The sequence below is a fragment of the Enoplosus armatus genome, chromosome 4, assembly GCF_043641665.1.
Source record: "Enoplosus armatus isolate fEnoArm2 chromosome 4, fEnoArm2.hap1, whole genome shotgun sequence".
NCBI lineage: Eukaryota > Metazoa > Chordata > Actinopteri > Centrarchiformes > Enoplosidae > Enoplosus > Enoplosus armatus.
Window position 1 is genome coordinate 2,401,937 of NC_092183.1, and position 19,525 is coordinate 2,421,461.

General features: G+C 43.4%; 1 protein-coding gene across 1 annotated transcript in view; it reads left to right on the forward strand.

Annotated features, from left to right (window-relative positions):
- Positions 1-19,525, forward strand: part of fras1 (Fraser extracellular matrix complex subunit 1) — a 198,159-nt gene that overhangs the window by 135,244 nt on the left and 43,390 nt on the right. Inside the window, exons 28-33 of the mRNA XM_070904152.1 lie at positions 3,862-4,185; positions 11,499-11,658; positions 12,087-12,265; positions 16,502-16,618; positions 17,163-17,277; positions 18,513-18,650. Coding sequence (XP_070760253.1) covers positions 3,862-4,185; positions 11,499-11,658; positions 12,087-12,265; positions 16,502-16,618; positions 17,163-17,277; positions 18,513-18,650 — 1,033 coding nt within the window. The remainder of the gene's footprint in view (positions 1-3,861; positions 4,186-11,498; positions 11,659-12,086; positions 12,266-16,501; positions 16,619-17,162; positions 17,278-18,512; positions 18,651-19,525) is intronic.

The window sequence follows — 19,525 nt, forward strand, 5'->3', positions numbered from 1 at the left end:
AACGAGGGATTAAAGGCTCTCTCTCTCTGAGACATGTTGATGGGTTAGTGTGACAGCTGTGTGTGTGTGTGTGTAAATAAACAGAGAGGCTGCATAGCTAAAGAGACAAAGGGACAGACGGTTGATAAAGAAGAACAAAACTGCAATTTAAATAATGATGTAATTACCTGACTGGACATTGTCTTTTATATCAGAAAAAACAAAATCATCTGTCACTGAGCAGACGGACTTTGAAGTAAAATGTCTTGTTTTAAAAATGAGCTTTGGTGTAGTGCATTAGTCTAAATGATAGATATAGATGATGAAAACTGGAATAAACAGTTAAATAAAATGAATATAGTTCATGCAGGCGAGGAAACAAACCTGCTTCTAAAATAAGAGGAATTTAAACAGCTGAGGTGACATATCCTTGTCAGTGTTTAGCTGCCAAACAGTTATATTTTCAAGCTCTCTATAGTTGTTTATTAGCATACGTGACTGCTTTCTTTAATTTGAGTCTAACCCGAGTAAATGAGTGTTGCAGACGCTCAGAGTGCTGCTTGCTGATGGTGATTGAGTGGAGCTGCTGCACTGTTTGGGGGGACTGCTCAATTACACCATCACTTGATTAGCTCAACTTTCTCACACGATATTAGCAGAAGCAGCTGATAAGGAAGGAGCAGTCATTTTTGCACATAACTCAACCTCTGTACTGTGTTTTGACTGACAGTTGGTCAGCCATTTTTGTGAACCAGTTTTCTGCTAGTTTTTATTATAATGAAACTCCACAGCAGTTGATTTCCAGCCGTTTCATTTCTTAACCAAGTCCTTTAAGTTGTTTAAATTTAACGAGACCTTAATTATTAAGGTGGCAGGTCAGAAGGCACTGGGAACCTATTTTGTCTTGTAGTTACAGTATGAGTTGTTCTTTTGTGTGCAGGGCTACATCTCCATCATCTCAAAGGCCATTCAATTTACAGACATTTTTGAAAACAAACATTAACTCATCATGTTGTTTTTCAATCTTTGAACTTCTTCACTCCAGACAAAACGCAGCCACAAACATGCCACAAAGAGAAATACGCAGGTGATTGCTCCTTCCGCTCTACATCAAAGAGCATCACAGTTACTGATGTAACTCTCAGTCTTCTTGTTGTTTGCACTAGTGTTGCAAAGAAAGAGTCCCGTGAATTCACCTTGCGTTTTCTTTGAAAATATAGATCTTTTTGGCATTTGTACATTTGTATTTCAAGTCTTGCATGTTTGCAGAATGTAGGGAGACTCAAAAACTCTGGTATGTCTAAGTTAATATGAGTGTGCACATACGATACAGTGTGTAGCAGCCAGAGCTGGTGCCAGCAAACTACACTGTATATTGGCCCTAATGCAAAAGGCACTGTTGAACAGGATGACTGTAAAGTAGCGTGCAAATGGAGAAAAATACCATTTGTGCTCATACAAACCTCTCTGTAAAAAAAATAAATTGTTGATTGAAATCGCCATCAGATCCCCAGCCAGCGGGCGCTTCACATGGTAATAGCCTCAGGAATGAAAGATCTGAGCTGCAGATAGCCTTTCGCCCCTCTGACAGGACTGGCCGCTTCTATTGAAAAAAAGTTTCTAAGGGTCAGGTATCTGCTAATGGCATTTCTACAGAGGTGGTCTCACACACACAAAGCATATAGGACTTTTTGTTGCCCACGTGTTCATCTTGAAGTGGCAATCTTTACGTTTCTGAGCCTTTTTACTTTGCTCTGGTGATATCGACGGCACCCAGCTCTCTTTGCCGTGGACTTTATGCAATGCCCTTAGCTGTCAGTCATTACCGAGACATCTTCTACTTGGATTTTTTTGTCGATGAAGTTCAGAATGGTGCCTGTAAGTAGAGATAGGAGTGTAAAGAACGGTACAAAATAGCATATGAAACCATGATGACTATACTCGCGCCATGGACGCAGGTTAACAGGAGTACTAGAGTCTGTGTTGTGGCTGCTTGACACAAAAACTGCAGAAATAAAGGCATTGTTACAAACCAAGAGGCTCACAGGCAGACAGGGGGATGAAATCTACTTGGGAAACACTTCCACTCTGCCCGTCGTGCCTCTGAATACCATCCTGCACGAACGCAGTAGGACAAAACAAAACAAAATAGAGGCAAACAAAAAAAAAAACAGGAAACAGCACGCAAACGTTTTTTCCATCTTCCTCAAGTTGCTACAGAGCCCCAAGGGGGCCCCATGGGTGATGACAGCTGTCTCCCAAATATGAACCTTACCTCTCCCTCACCCGTAAGGTGAGGATGAAAGGTTAGCCCTCCTACCTGAGTGGGACTGTGTTTGTGTTTGTTTTCGTCTGCCTCAGGGGGGAGATTTCGCTGTTCGCCTTTAGTGAGCTAGCATGTCTTAGCACGACTTAAAATCAGCACACACACCTACTTTCAGCCCCCACCGACACATCCAAAACCTTTTGTTTACCCCCTACAAATTGTAGAAGTGACGACACAGGATTTAGGTGGGCGCCCGAGGGCCCAGTCGCCTGTCTCTTGGAGATAATTCCTCTGACGTCCAAAGATGCGTCTCCAAACGGCCCCCAACAGAACACAAAGGGCAAAGGGGCTGCAAATAACAACATGCTCCCTCTGCGTTTTCAAGCTTTGTTTCAGCTCTAACAGTTTCAGCCAGAGGTCGCGTTGGCTTGAACACACACAGAGGGAGTGTGTGTGTGTGTGTATGACTTTCCACAAGTCATTTTTCTCTCTGGCGCCAGCTTGTTTCATTCGCCCCCCCTTTGCTTAAGCTGCTGCTGTGATGGCAAAGAGTTGGAGCTCAGCCAGCAGCCATCCTGGGCAACGAATTGGACCCGAGCCCGGCGGCTCCGAGCTCCCTGCCTGACAACTGGTTTGATTTAGGGCCGTGGCAGAGTGGCGTCTATGCGGGGACAGTCCATGCATCTCTACCTGCACCTCATCGGTGCCAAGCTGCCCTGCTAACAACTTTTGGACGAATCAAAATTAACTTCCTCTAGTTTTACTTTCAGTCTTTCTTTGTTGTTTTCTGTGTCAGATATCCAAACACAGACCCACACAGGAGACACAGATACACCTCTATCCTCATGATACTCTCTCACTGACTACTTCTAATGAACTCTAAGCTCAAAAGATCATGTATGCATAAGTGTGTGAAATGCTTTGTTCATTTTAATGTCCTAAAAACTGTGGAACACTGCCTTTTACATTTTGTAAAAAAACACTTGGCACATTGTTTGAATTTAAGTGTGTATATTCAAGCATTCTCTATACATACAGGTGTATACAAGAAAGTTTCTCAAAGACGTGAGGGCCGGCCAAAAGAAATCGCCACACATTTGTAATCCTCAATCCTTTTTACACAGCATACAGGTACGAACCAGACAGAGGCAGGTGAGATCTGGATAAAGTCATAACCTTGCTCGCAGTAGGACGCCTCCCGCTCTCACCAGTGCTCCTAAAAGGACTTTGTTAGTGAGATGAAGCTTTTCTCCAGCAGCTTTGAGGTTTCAGGTTCGGCTGAGTGCAGCTTAATGAGGCGCCCTGCTTAACCTCTCCCTCACCTTCATCTTCTTCATCTCCCTCAGCGGCAGGACACCACGGCCCCCACGCCCCGACCCTCTGGGAGAAAATTCATCATCTGACAATATGGGAGTCTTTGGGGAAAATTGCTGTGTCTTCTTGCTGTGCTCTCAAAGTTTTCACAGAACTGAAACTTTTCTTTTTACCGTAAAAACAAGGTGTTGCAAGGATCTGTCTGTGTGTCTGAATCTAATCTTTGTCTGTATCTGTCTGATTATAATGAAAGCACGTCCTCACTCCCAGCCTCGCTTCCCTGTTTCTTTTAATAATTACAGCCTCCGCGGGTCGAGACTCTAGCTCCTTTACCTGTGGAGGGCCGAGGCGCCCTGGCAACCATCACCAAGTCGGTCCTGCAGGTCGACGACCCCGACAACCCAGCCGATGTCCTGGTCATGGTCCTCGAACCGCCCCGCTACGGCCGACTGACCCGTCTCCACGGCGACCGGGCGCTCAGCCGATTCAAGCTCGAGGAGCTGTCACGGGAACAGATCCAGTACATCCACGACGGCTCGGAGGGGACGGAGGACGGGGTGGTGCTGCAGGTCAACGACGGCCACAGCTACAGGAATGTTCTCCTCCAAGTCCACATCAATCAGAAGGTAGGATGGACAGAGGGGGACGGTGGGAGATTAATGGTTCAGGGCTGAGGTTTGATATTTATTTAACGACCTGCATTGATTCTCTATTAATACTGGATGACGTTCTTCCCTGGATGTTACACAACTGAGTCAAATCAGTGTGTTGCACCTCAAAGCTCCAGCGTCTCTTCACCAACTCTAGTTTTCAGACTGTAACTCAGTCACACAAAAAAAGAGTAATTGATTTTTGTGGAGAAGTTCACAAAGAATGTGTTAAAAAAAAAAGTGAGACTACAATAAGTGACGAATCCACACAGAAATCACGAGTACTGTGAAATAACATCTGCTCCATGCCGTACACAGAATCTACAGGAAAAGAAAGATATTCAGTAAATACACTTACGAGACTGAAGTGGTGAGATTCAAAGTAACTGCATTTCGGTCGCAGCTGACATGGATTTTGAAAAGCATTGTTCATGTGTAGAAGTTGTAAGAAATTGATGATATTCGATCCAAAAAAATATTCCTATAGTTTTCAGTTCGCTCCACAGAGTTGGTCGTGATTTATTCTCGCTATTCTCGGCTTGCTGAAGTAACGCTGCCTAAACATTTTTGACATCTGCAGTGTTCCTCTAAACTCCTTTAATTGCCTCAACTTAAGAATTCATCACACTGATCCTGCTTGACGTTTCCACACAGAGTGCTCTGTTGTCTTCATCCCTGAACAGTTTGCTGGAGGCGCAGACTGATCCCTGCATATTTAACCACCGTTACAGAAGGAGCAGGTCAGGCTTTCAAAATGGCAGCCGTTATCCCTCCTCTGTCATCGCTTCTGGTGAAGTTTTAATGACAAGGACGCAGTCATCTGGCAACAAGGGCCGGCCACCGTGACCGAAGACCAGGGGGGCTGTTTGGCATGAGACAATTTGGCAGCTCACTCGGTTAACTAGCACTGTTTGTGTCTGCGGTTAGAAATAGGTTTAAGGCTTGGGTGAGAATGGGGGTCCGAGATGTGGTTGTCAAAGCACTGTGGGGATGTGTCGTGTCAGTGAGCTGCCAAGTATAGAAATACATTTGTGGGTGTGTGCGTGAATGAACGTCCTGCAGGCTACAGTCTTTTTGTGCTCCCATTGTGGAGGATTGCATTGTCTCCACATACCTGTGATCCACACATCTACTGTTGACACACACACACACACAAAACTGACCTGAATATACTTTTACATTTATTATATTTTTATCCCAGCTCAGATTTGTCACCTGAAAGCAGCAAGTAGAGTGAGTTCTATGTGGCATCAGAATTGCACCAGATTCAATTAAAACTGAATGAAAATATACATTCGTTTAAAGCTTTTTGATGATGTTTATTACATTTTGATGCCCAATAAGTATTGCCAATAACAAATCCTCTAAAAATGTCATCTCTGTGAAAGCAAGGGTTACTGTAAGTTGTATTGTTTTAGTAGTAGTAGCACACAAGCTCAGAGAAATTATAATAAAAGTGTGCCTCCTGCTTCATGGTATAATATAGAGATAAAAAGCCATAAATATTAATCTGAGCTTATCTGAGTCCTCACAAAATACTGAGCGCGATGAAAAGAAACTTTCTGTTTTCTGCTCTTACAGTAGATTTTACTTAATTCAGTCACTCTGAGTTATAGGATTAAAATTAAATACATAAACTATTTGGTTTTGGCGTTTTTTTTAACCTTCAAATCACAAGTAGAGTCAAGTTTCCAAGCAGTAAAACAAACCTCAAGTCAAGCCTCACCGTATTTAGTCCAAGTCAATTATCGAGTCTTTATTCTTGTTACTTGTCACGACTCGTGTGTCTCGCGTCTGACGTGTACAAATACACCAAAGATGTGTTTTCCTGTCTGAAGTAGTAACTTTACTTGGGTGAACTTGGGTTTAGATTTCATATAATTGAAAAAGAAACCTTCAAATGACCCTAAACAACATCCCGCCTCATTGTGCGCCAGTTGAACTTTTGTCCCGACAGCAGAGAAACTTTTCAGTCCCTTTCTCTTCAGCTCACTCACAGTCACTACGGTTTGGTTTTGGAGGGCAGCTCTGTTTGTCTGGCTGCATACAGATGGTGAGCTTCAGGCTCAACTCCTCTGCTTTTTACCCTTCTGTAAATCAATAACATCCCACACACACACACACACACAGACATATACCAGTATCCATTTACTGTAAAATGTCCTGATGCTGCATTCTGTCGTGCGTTAGACAGAGCAGGATGGACGGCATGATGGAAAGCTGAGAGAATGCCCTTGATTCACGTCAGAGGCTTTTGGACGAGTCCCAGCAGCGTCCGCTTGTTGCCTCTCGCTTGATCTACACAAGCAGATCACCGTAGAATAGAGATCAGTGAGGAAGTGTAGGCAGAGGAGCACCAGCTACTGCAGTGATATTGTCTTCTCCCAGCACGACAGACGAAGAAGAAGATGCAGAAGAAGAAGACGCAGAAGAAGAAAGACCTCATTTCACTGGTGTGATAGGTGCGCAGTTAAAATAGGCAGATAATTGCAGATTAAAATACATTCTGGTAATGGATTTGGACAATTTCAAACAGGAAGTGGCACATTCAAAGTTATAACGCCACCTACTGTCGTGTGTTTTCTGTCATATTTTGCATCACAGAGCAGCTTTGTGGGACAAACATGTTGTGCGCAGTTTACAGACGTTACCTCAAAGAATTTCTGGATATTCCAGTTCACACTGAAGTTCAAACCTCCCGCTGCCATGTGGAGCCGGCAGTGTGCAAAGTTGTGACGGCATCCTGCTGAGGAAGCTGCAAACTCATAGAGCGCAGAACTGTGAGGAGTGGCAGCGCAAGAAAAGAACCAGGAAAAAAAGAAAATAGGAATAAGATCAAAGGCGGTAAAACCCTAAATCTGCTTAAAGAACCCCTCAATGAAGACTTCATGAACCCTGACTGCTTCCACAAAGTTCAAAAATAAAAGCCTGGATTGTAACAAACCCGGGTCCTTAGTTTTCAGAGCGTGGCACTCTCAGTGGCACTCTTTGTACTTCCAAGGCCACCGTCCAGGCTGCAGCAGTGGCTGTGGATGCCAGGCTGTGTCGGGGACAATGGGTTCCCTGAAAGTTGGATTACTGAGCTCTAAAGCAGGAGACTAATCAGGCCCATAATGACCCTCTGATGGATGGACTTTCTCTCTACTGAGCCCTGAGCTGAGCTGGAGCTTGGCTGAATAGGAAGCAGGACCCTTGGCTTTCAATTACTGTCTCAGGGAGAACACTTGGAGCCTCTGAAAACCCCTCGGGCTCTTCTGTTCCCCGGCACAAATGGAAGGGAATTAGATGTTTTTTTCTGATCATCCGTCCAGCATTGGACGGCTAATAGATCGGCTCTGTTGTCAAGCAGAAGACGGAGGCTGAGTGGTTTGACTTTCTCCCGCTGAGCACTTGTCTTCATGGTTGTTAAAGAATACAATCATTTGTTTAGAGTTTTCTTTTTTAAGCAATAATCTGTATCCCAAGTCGGTGATTACATCTTAGATTGCTGTGATGTGTTTCTGTGAAAGCTTCACTTCCACCACTTGCTCTCTCCTTCCAGACACCGTGGCGGCGCGTCTCATTGAGATTAAACTAGTATTTGTTGCCGATAAGGATTCAATCTCCATTTTGTGATTTTCGCTTACTGTTTGACAAGTCCATCAGCCCGTCCTGTTCACCCCTCCCCCAGTGGAATTATGGAAATATGAAAGATGACAATGTCATTGCCATTACAACAGCGTGACCATCACGGCCGGCAGCTAGCCCATGTTTTATGGATGCCGACGACTCCGTCTCAGCAAAGTCATTTATTTCTGTTTTTGTGGACTGCAGCCAAAAGCTCTCAGTCCAGCGTCAACTCTATTTACAGTCCATCTCAGACCTGCTGGCTCAAGGCCCTTTAAAGGTCTCTGTTTATGCACTTTTCATGCATTTGGTCTCATAAGTACTGCGGCTAAGGACAAGAATAATGTTTAGGGGTTTTTTCCTAAAATATATTTTGGCCAACGTTTGGGTGTGAAAAAATGATTTTCAGCAGCATCGGCTGATGGCCTTCACTTACCCCAAACAACAACCCCCCCACCTGCTGCCCATATTTAACCCCACACTGTAGATACATTGGGCTCTAATTTGGTATCTGCTCTGGTCACAAGTGGACATGGGTGACCAAATAATGTTTTTCAATTTTGGTGACCAGCCGCATTCCTGGTGCAGCGGGACATCATACAAGGCAGGTTGGAGCAGGATTAACACATAGTTAATAGGTCTCGTGCAGTATCAGCAGGTGGAGTTTAGAAGCAGAAGACGGTTTATTTTATGTGTTATTTTTAATAGTCTGGCTGCCAGGGCTGTTTTTAACACTTTCAGTGGCAAGTCCAATCTTGACCATTGAAATGGTCTGTGGCAGGGTCCGCCTGTCCCTGTCTGACCCCATTTTAACTGGTCCAAACTTGGGGCTTGAATATATAAGTGAATGACTTGTCTTTCAAGTCTCGAGTTGAGTTTTTATGGTGTCAGGTCACTCAAGTCCAAATCTCAAGCCTTCATCTCTGCTGGCCACTTACACGATTTCACTTTGTATACTTTTATTTTGAAAGATCGCGCATGTTATTTCTATTTGAAGGAAATGGCGTTTGTGTTAACATAAACTAGTCCCACGATTGTCGGTGGAGTTGAAGACATAACCTGAGGAATGTGACACTGCATTAACATTACCCTAAGCTTTCCACCAGCACTTAATAAGATGCCTTTAATCAACAGCTCACAGACCCTCAGAAACTCTGACAATGAGTCAATGAATGCAGTGAATTAAGTGGCAACTTAAGGGCTTCCTCTCTGATATTTGTTTAATTCACCTTCTCAGTTTTCTCTCGACAAACCTTCTCTATACACGCCGCTCGACGATTTAAAATTACATCAAGCAAATTGAGTTTCCCAGAGGTCAAAAAGCAGAAGCACCTGTCTGAAGGAGATGAGACTCTCTGTCCATCTAATGGGGCAACACAAATCCCACTTGGAAAAAAACTCATTAGGTTTGTGTGTTATTCAAGACAGAAAATTAGAAAATTGCCAAACGGGGGTGCAGCTTCAGGACAAAGAGTCAGAGAGAGTTACAGGTCTGGGGAAATCAGGGGTATTGACAAACCTGTAAATCCAAGAAGGTTCCTCTGACTTCTTTTATTTTGTAGAGCGTGCTGTTTCCGTCCTTGAGAGACCTTGGCGGTCACGGGCAGAGGTTGATAATCTCCTGGATGATGTGGTCCTCTGAGTTAAAAGCCTGTCATGCTGACTTATGTGTTTTCTCTTCCCGGGCCATCCGCCGCTCCTCTGCGATTCTTCGCCTGCTGCTGAATGAGTGTGATTTGGATCGGCCGAGCGGCGGGCAGAAGAGCCACAGATGGCCGGCGGGTTGTTATCTGCAAACACAGACGCCCACTCGTGCACACACACTAATTCTCACACACCTTTGCACACTCACAATCTATTACCACCTACCGCCACACTGTTTATGCCATTGCACATCGCAGTAAATGGTCAACAGTGTGTGTGTGTGTGTGTGTGTCCTCAGCTAAAAAGACTGACCTGACGTGAATACTTAAAGTTTTGGTATTACCTTATAGTAAGACACCCTTTATAAAGGCTTTATTAATGCCTAATGGTTAAAAATCCCTTTGGCTGCTTAATAACAGTGCAGTTATAAATGTTTGGCCATCAATCAATAAGCAGTTGTGGGTTTCTTTCTTCCTAATAAGCCATCATGTCTGCATTTATTAACGTCATTGTTGGCATATTTCATTAGATAAGAGATCCAACAGTTCATTAAGTATCTTATTAGGAAGAGTTATCGAAGTTTCTTCCTTTAAAATACATTTTTGCAAAACGATTTGGTTTATTGAGCGTTGAGGAAACAAAAGCAGAACTTTACGTTACGTTTTGGGTCGTGTGCAGTGGAAAAGGCCTGTAATATTTATTCATCCAGTGTGGAATCATGTGCAATTAATGACAAACTAATGATGACTTGGTTTTAGTGCACATCAAGAGTATTGGTAAAATAAGAATATCATTGTTTTTCATACATTTCTTTGCCCACGTCAATGTAAACAGTTTATATGAACTATTTTTGACAGCTAGATGACTTTATGTCATTTAACTTATAAGATGTGGAGCCTCTAACTTTGTCATACCTGTTTTTATTTAGGCAGCAGGCTGACACGGTGAGTAAGAGGTCTGCTTTCAAAACCTCCCTGACAGCAGGCATCTTCCCTGCTGAAATGTCCTCGAGCGACACTGAATCATCCGCCAGCTCTGCCTGCTCTCTGAAGCCGAGCCTGCTCTTTGTTCTTTGCTTTGGAGGGAGGGCAAGCAAAACAATGAGTTACTCTGTCGCAGATCAATACAGCATCACAAAAATAAGTCTGATTCCAAAGTTGCGCTGGCAGTTCTTAAACAGAGAAAGCAGAAATTGAGTCTTTTGTGATACATTACTTCTGATTGGTGCAGCTGACTCCAGGCTTAGAGCTCGGGAGCTGCTGACTGACAGATCTTTACGTTGCCCCCCCCCCCCGTGGGACTCACAAACCTGAGGTTAGAACAGATGGAATGGAATGAAACAAGCAACACAAACTGTGACAACACAAAGTGAAAGTGGCATCAGGCTGCACCTGAGGAGCAAACAACAGAGTCTGCTTCTATTTCTAAACACCACAGTGATTTCACATGGGAACACATTGCTCAGTTCACCATGTGTGAAAGTAAATTTAATGTAAATTACGCTTGATTATGCTGCCGCACGTATGGCTAATTCACGCTAACGCCCAGTTCATGAACCCTTTTACACTGGATCTAATCCTGCAGCAAACAGGAGGTGATATATATGTATATATATATATATATATATATATATATATATATATATATACATATATTTAGTTTGATTGGATTGTCTCACAGTGTTCTGGTGAAATTCACAGACAGACGGACAGGGAAGTGACACAGTTATATGTTGTTAGTCTTCAAATCAATTACAGTTAGAAACCAACCACAGGTATATTCCTGCTCTGTGGCTGTCATGGCTCTAAAGCATTTTTCTTGACAGATATTGTATAATATGGGAGAAGAACTGTTAAGAGAAAAAGAGCTGGATAGTTGATCGGTGAGCAAATGGAACGGCAGAAAAACATCCCAGTAATTAGCACTGGTACCAAAGCTGGAACACAAAAACCAAAGGATCTCATAGATGTCTTGTTAAATAGTGGTTACATGTTATGAGGGTTAAAATTCATATTTGCGTGTCTTTGGTTTATTTTCAGGCTGCTGACTCTCCTCACGTGCTGTCTGTGCCGATGACCTGGGTAAAGGAAGGGGGCATGGTGCGACTGGATAAGAAATACCTGCAGGCGGACTTCAAGGGGGTCAGCAGTGATGACATCGTCTACACCATCCACGCCTCAGATGGAGAACCTAAATATGGTACAAACTCTTTAACACTGGCGTGTAATGCCAATTCTGTTTAACTGTTTAATACTTAAAGACATGGAAGGTTTCATGCTCCTCAAGTAGCTTTATTTTGGCTGCAGTTTGGTTGACATGTCATTTAAACAGTTTTATAAAGTTTTAAACATAAGTCCTGTCCATATGAGACACAGTCTTACAGATCCTCACACGTTTATGGACCCAAGATAGACCCTAACTCTAAGTAAATCAAACCCTAACCTTAACACACCTGCGTCTTCCCTCATCCATCTCATCACATCCACTTTTTATCTTACGCCTAAACCCAACCTTGTAGTGTGCCCCTGATTCTGGTGGGTTATGATCTGGGGATCGTTCTGACGATGTGATGTGTGATGTATGATGACTGAGAGAAACAGTCCATCACCTCCACCCTCTCTGTCCAGGTGAGGTGGTGCTGGTGTCCATGCCAGCTGACGGCCCTGCAGAAGGCTGGCGCCCCTCGCTAACCGACGACCGAGGCTTCACCCCCACGACTTCCTTCACTCAGCAGGACGTCAACGACGGCACCGTCTGGTACCGCCACTTTGGCAGGGGGACCAACAGCGACTCCTTCCAGTTCCAGGTCAGTGCTGATCCTTCTACCTTGTTTACACTCGATGTGTTTGAATCAATACAGCTGTCTACACCAATGGATTTACACAGGTAACGGCGACACAGAGCATACCTTTATGCCTCAAGTCTACATGCGTTTCAACCAACAGCAGTAATGTGGTTGAATGAAAAAAGGCTCTTGCAAATACGAAGTGGAAAACTGGAACGCTTCCGTGTAACTTGTAGAAGTGTCGGAGTGATCTCAGTGAAGTACAGAGAAGAAGGTATCATGATTTAAAGAAGGGACAAAGAAAAGCTCAATGCAATTAAACCCTGACTATGTTGAAATACCACATGTATCTGTTGAACTTTTAAACCCAAAAGTAAACCATTATATGAGACAGTTTTTAAAAAGCCTGGAGGAATACACTGTCAGGATAAACGCAGTACAAGGTTGGGTTTTTTTTTTCTTACTACTGAGTGCGTAGTACTACCGCTGTACGCATAAATGATTTATTTATTTTTTAAAACTGATAAAAGAAAATAAATACACCGTGAGACGAGAGAACCTCAGGGGGCCGATGAGAACGTCTCACCCCGAAAGAAAAAGAGGAGGAGACGGTGACAGAGACGCATGTTTTGTTTTTTCTCTCGTGCCCTTGTTCCCTCTCTGGAGTTCTTTGAAGTTCCCACGCTTCCTCATGTTCCCATGTTCCCTTGTGTTTACCTCTTCCCTCTCCTCTTTTCCAGCCTTCAACCTTTCCAGCATCATTCCCTCTGGCTTGATTTATCCCCCCCCCCCCTCCTCTTCCTCTCTCTCTCTCACCTCCATCTGTCTCCACCGTTTCTTCTATTATTTTTATAACCATGAATGTGTATCCATCTATAAAACCGTGCGGTTTATAGGAATCTGTAGGAGACCTTCTTCAGCGTGTAGTTTTTATTTGAGTAGTTATTTTGCTCATCACTCAGCAGCAGTTCTAACCATCACAGTTTTCTGTGTATTCATTTAGACAACAGCTTGTCATGTGTCTCCTTTTCTGCCCTCCATCATTGATTTCCTTCCCAACTCTTCTTTAAGTGCGTTCACTGTGGATTTCTTCTCTTTCAGTGGCACCAAACTTGTGACTCACAGGCACTCCAAATCAATCCATAGCGACTTATCTTGATTAGCATTAATGACACCAAATTACTCGCAAATTGGCTCCAAATCCGAGACGATCTCAGTAAAACCGATGCAGCATTCATCACGCCGCAGTTAAAGCGTTTTCATGCCAGTCTCTGCTTCACCTCGACTCCATTCGAAAATAAAAGAGGCAGCCAAATGCATGTAGCTACATCTAATCATCTCTCTTCCTCCGTCCAGCCCCCCATATTTTGGCTCCATCCATCAGGGCAAATGTGTTTCAATTACACAGTGCTGGATTCAAATTCAAAGTGTCTCATCATTTTGACGGGAAGTGGGAAAGCAGAGACGAGGAAAAGCCAAAACCCATCACAAACTGAACCGCTGGAAGCTTTTGAGCTGTTTGTCAGAGGAGGTGATTAAACTTGACGGTTTGTCAGGGTGGTATTATTGTCCTCCGCTGGTTTTTATCGAAGTGTGTGGCGCCTTGTTAGAACTGATTGTTTTGAAATTCACCCTGCTTCTGCAGCTCGGAGCTCTGCGGCTGAACAGAAGTAGGCTGCACAGCGCTCTGCACACAAATCCTCTTGTGCTCCAACAAGTGATTTTGCAAATCAAAACCATGTTCAAATCAGAGAGATGTTGATTTGGTTCCCCCGAGATTTTGTCTGGAGTGAAAATTTGTGCTTTTCAAAGTTTGTTTTTCCACACACTTCTATCGTGGTTCAAGGAACATCTCACTGACCCGGCGGTAGCTTTTAAATCCCCATCAAATGCTGGTAAAATATGCAGGTAGCTGGTAGATTCGAATGCTGGTAGAATGCTCAGCGGTCGATGACTGTCATCGGCATCGTAACTTCTCACACGTCTAGCTGTCGCAGAGCAACATTATCAATAATTAGGAGTTGTGTTTGTGTCCTCTGGTTTTTTCTTCTCCTCCACCTCCAGAGAAACATATCTGTAAATTATCCCTCTAGCAGCTAAAGGCTCCACTGAGTGCTTAAACTGAACTGTACAGTGACTGCGTTTTAAATTAGAGGCAGTCATTTGAATCGTTGTTAAAATAAAGATAATAAATAAAGGTTTAAGACCCTGCTTCTAAATATAACAACACCTTTGCCCCTGAAAGTGTACGTACAACCAACTGGACCAACAAAAAACTGTGAAACAAACTGAGATTATTCCAGATGGAGACAAGAAGAAACCGTTGGAGAATGCAATCAGCTGCACTCGGTGCCTTTAACCCTCCTCAGATCGTATTTCACTTTGTCGCAGACGCTCAGAGACTCTTCATTGATAAAGCCGGTGAATTTGTCTCATGCAGTTTTAATGTCAAATGTATTTCAAATGATGTAACATATAATCTATATCGCTCATGTTGAATGGAATCAACTGAATAATCAATAATTTACTGCTGCAGCACCACTTTCAGTAAATCCCGCTGATTCAGCACTGCCTCTCATGATAGCACATTACTTGTGATTGGTGGCGCTGACTCCAGGCTTCATGCCGGTGTCGCATTACTTCTGACTGACAGAGCTGACGACAAGTTCTTGAACTTTCTTTCCCCCAAATGCGACTAATGTGACGGGAACAAGCAGCGGCTTCAGAATACGTAAGTGAGGACAGAAATTGGCTTTTAGAAGGAACAACCGAGGCCGCTGCTGTTGCTTACGTACATCAGGGGACTAAACAAGTTTAGGCTACATGTTGTTGAGTGTCTTGAGGAGGAGAAATAGAGCAGCAGTAACTGCAAGTAACAGTTTGATATAAAAGTTGAAACAAAAAAAACCCTGTTTATTTAAGAAGTGTGGGTGGAGAGGAGCGGAGCCAAAAAAATGTAGTTTAATTCTAGACGGGAATGCAGGGAGGATTACGCTGATCCAGCAGCTTCTCCAACACTTATCAGCAATTCAGTTAACATCATTTTAAACCATCAGCTGCATCATAAGCAAGCAGACGTACAGAGGTCAAAGGTCAGAGCTGGAGGGGAAGAAGAAGAACCGAGAAAGGAGGGGTGGATTTCTTTAACTGCAGGTGGAGCTCGTTTCTTCTGTGTAAAGAGCAACTCAACTGTTTGTTTACCTCCAGTGGTTGAACTTCTCACCTGGCTGCAGTGATGTAGAAGTGTACTCCAGGGTGCGTCAGTACACTGTGACACCACTGTTTGGTGTAGTCACGCCCTTTAGTGATGCTTGAAGTGAGAAGTGAAGCAGACTTTTGGCCAGAGAGGGCAGTGAAAGGCTGCTTTCCATCCTCTTTAACCTCTTTACCAAACTCTTTTTTTTGAAAGGCAGACTACTCACTGAGTGAAAATCCTATTATTCTCTCTGAAAATAATGCTATCTCCTTGTCAGTGTGAAATATAACGACGGCTGCTGTAAGCAGAAGTCAAACAATTAGGAAGGTCGCTAGAAAAGTTGAAGGAGGGAACCGGTTTGAGAGTGACGGAGGATGCTGCGTGTTTGAAGAAAATATCATTATTTTCAATTTACTTCACAGAGAGATCATCATGATGTGTTTGTTCTGTCCACTGCTGTCAACTCGCTGAGCAATCTGCTGCTGAACAAAACACTGAGGCTCCTTCTGTGTCCTTTAATGCACTTCATATTTTGAAACACATATTTATGGATGAACGAAGTCATTTAAAAGTAATCAGACTGTAATTTCTTCAGAAAGAGTAATAACTGGCCACTGATTAGTTCTTCAACGTAGTCAGCTGAGCAACGAGATCACGGCACTCAAATTGGCGTCTCCTCCATTAATATTCTTGAGGTGTAGACAATGATTTATGGAAAGAAACTGCAGCGCAGCCTGATGCCAGGTTCACTTTCTGTTGTCACAGTTATTTGACTGTAGCTCGTTTTCATCACATCTGTTGCATCTCGCAGCTTCGTCATCAGCTCTGTCGCTCAGAAATAATGTGTAACACAGAAGCCAGTTTGCAGTGGAAAAACAGACATTTATTGAGATAATGTGCTGCAGATTGAGACTTCAAACTTCAAGATAAGAGACGTTTAGAGTGAGTAGAGGATGGAGATAAGGGAGGAGGGAGGAGTGTGTTTTCTTGAAGATGCAAGTTTTCAATCTCTAATATAAGAGTGTGTGTGTGTGTGTGTGTGTGTCTTTGTGTGTGTGCAGGTTTCCACAGAGGCAGCCCCGGTCATACAGAGCGATGCTCAGACCTTCACCATTGGAGTCCTGCCTCAGATCCCAGGATTCCCCCAGCTGGCCCCCGACTGTGACCTACAGATCACGGTGGGGGATTTCAAAATAATGGCAAACTTCCCCAAAACTCCACTTCTATATATCGTAATGTCCTGGAAAACAACAGGTTGTATAGGAAAAGTTTTTTATTATTAATATTTCTATCATTATTTTGTTGATCCACAAGAACAATAAGACATAAAACATACAGTTCTCCACATCTGGCAGATGTCCCTTCCCTCTCCAACCACACTGGCCAAATGCAAATATTATAATTAATAACAGATGAGGCTAAAAAAAAGGTAAAGGCTAAGAAGTGGTCAAGAAGTGTTGTTACCATTAACTTGCACCTAACTATATTTTTAAATAAGAAATGTTAGTTATTATGTATTTCAAGTGGGGACCCTGCAGCTGCTGGAGAGGCTGTGTGGTCAGTTTTCTGTTTGTTTGTGGATGTGGATCCCTCAGTCCATCACTGAGAACCACAGGGGGGCGTCTCAGAGATGGAGGACAGAGATCGTTGGTCTTGTTTTACTTCTGTTCTCACCTCGCCTCCTGTGTGTGTGTGTGTGTGTGTGTGTGTGTGTGTGTGCAGGCTCTGGAGGATCGGGTGACACAGATAACGCCTTCAGCTCTGTCCTTCGTCGACTCTGAGACTCCCAGCGAGAAGCTCATCTACAACATCACCAAACCTCTACCGCAAGGACAAGGTCGGCCACACACACACACACACTGAGCTTTCCCCTCTTAATGTGGAAAAGATTAAAAGTATTAAAATCTAAGTTCTGTCAGAGGGCAGCAGTCTTATAATTAAGAGCTCCTGAGCTTGTGTTTGACTCCCGACTCTGAAGCAGAGTGGGAGATGTTAATGTGTTCTGTTCCTCATTAATTATCACTTAAGTGCCCACGAACAAAGCACTGTGATCCATAGTTTGCTGTGATGGAGCTGCTCAATGATCCAAAGTTTTTCCTGGTATGAAAGTGGAAAACGTATCGCTGGAAAGAAGTTTTACAGCTACATAATCTCCTCTGCACGAATAGAAATAAGTGTTGGAAAAGAAGATTTAATGCCTTGCTCAAGAGTTTAGCTTTTCCCAGCTGGGAATACAAGCCAGATACTAACAACCTGCTTCCGTGGCATTATTACTCTCCAGAATTATTTAATTACTGTCTTTCAGCCCGGACTTGTACAAGAATGAGGGTTGATTTCCTTTTTGCTGAATTTAATGTGGCGTTCAGAACCGAAGCCATTAATTTCAGCATCGGCCCGTCTGACAGACTGGTGTGTCATCTGAAGCTCTCCGTCTAATGAAAGGGAAAAACGATTTACAAACGGTTTACAATGGGTCATATTCATCAGCTAATGGACTGATGAATTTGTGTGGAAATCATTTTGAATAGAGCCAATGAGGAGGAGGAGGAGGAGGAGGAGGAGGAGGAGGACGGATTCAGATGAAACAGCAGCATTCGTCATGAGCGTCCAGTCTCTGGAGTTAAATCTTAGTTTGAAAATCAAGTTCAGGTTTTACTTTTCAATCCTTTCAAACGTTCTGTAATGTTATTGATAAATCTTTATATCCTCAACACACCTCCAGTTTTGTTCTGTTTTAATATTCAGTAGGACGTTAACTTGTTGAACAGTAGTAGAGGACTTTCAGAGTTTCAGATGACACATGTGGTGTGATGCTACGCTGAACGCTGGGCTTCTGAATATTAGCTCCGTCCTCTCTCACCTCGTACCTTCCTCACTAGTCTTTAGTCTACTTTTATCTGTACGAGAAGAAAAACAACTGTGCTTCTTTGGCTCTGTCTGCTGAGCAAATGAGATAATTTGTGCCCCCCAGAACAGCTTTACCTCTGAGAAACAAATCTGAATGTTAATACTCCAGCGTCGGGCAGATTCAGGATAAACGTTTGAACTGCTTCCCGTGCCGCTTGTCCTCAGGCGCGATCGAGCACCGGGACAGAGCGTACACACCGGTGAAGCATTTCACTCAGGCCGACGTCAACAACGGCCAGATCATCTACAGACCGCCGCCGGCCCCTTCACACCTCCAGGAGCTCTACCAGTACTCCTTCATCGGTGAGATGCACACTCACAGGCCGAGTGCTGACCTGATTACAGCGATGATGTGACTAAGTACACATTAATATACACTGGTTTCGGGGGAAACTGTCCAGTTGGTCAGCTTGATAACAGTTTTATCACATAAAACCAGTGGACTTGGCCGTAGCATATTATTTTCAGCTGATTTACTATTCATAGAGCTGCTGCAAGTTCTCAGTCTCTCATCATTGAATATGTCACCTTCTGTCACTCACTCTGTAGTTTTTTCAAAGGGGCACTCCAGTGATTTTACATATCAAAGTTGATTTAGTTCTACTCAGCCGGTGGAAACAGTTGTTCACTTTGCTCCCTGAGCCCTCGGAGGGGTGATCTCACAGAAGTCCACTTGAGTTTTCAGAGTTTTGGGAGGTCACTTTATGTGGCGACAGGGATCCCCATAGAAAGTGAAAATCCTGCTATTTCTGCACAGATCCTCTATGTAACATTAGCAAGCAAGACTTTTACAGTATATCTGTAAGTGGGCTGAGAGAACTCTTATCTTGATGATGATTCAGGATACATTTGGCACAGAAAATCATCAATTTAAACTGCTGTAAACGTTTGGGTAACTTTTTGCGGTCAGTCATTCTGCAAAACTCTGTTTTTTGCTGCCATAGATTGTAAAATCCTGGATCATATAAACTATCGTCAGGCTACCAACAATAAACTTAGCATATGTGATGAATATTAGAACTGGAAGAGATGAGTTTTAAAAACAATGTGAGGGCTGGTGAGACATTTTCAAAGTAAATCTAAGCTGTTTTTTAAGAGACGTGCGTTCCAAAAGATAATCCTAGATCAAAGCTGGTTTTAGTTGCTCTTAATCTGGGTCTGTGGAGCTCCAGCAGAAA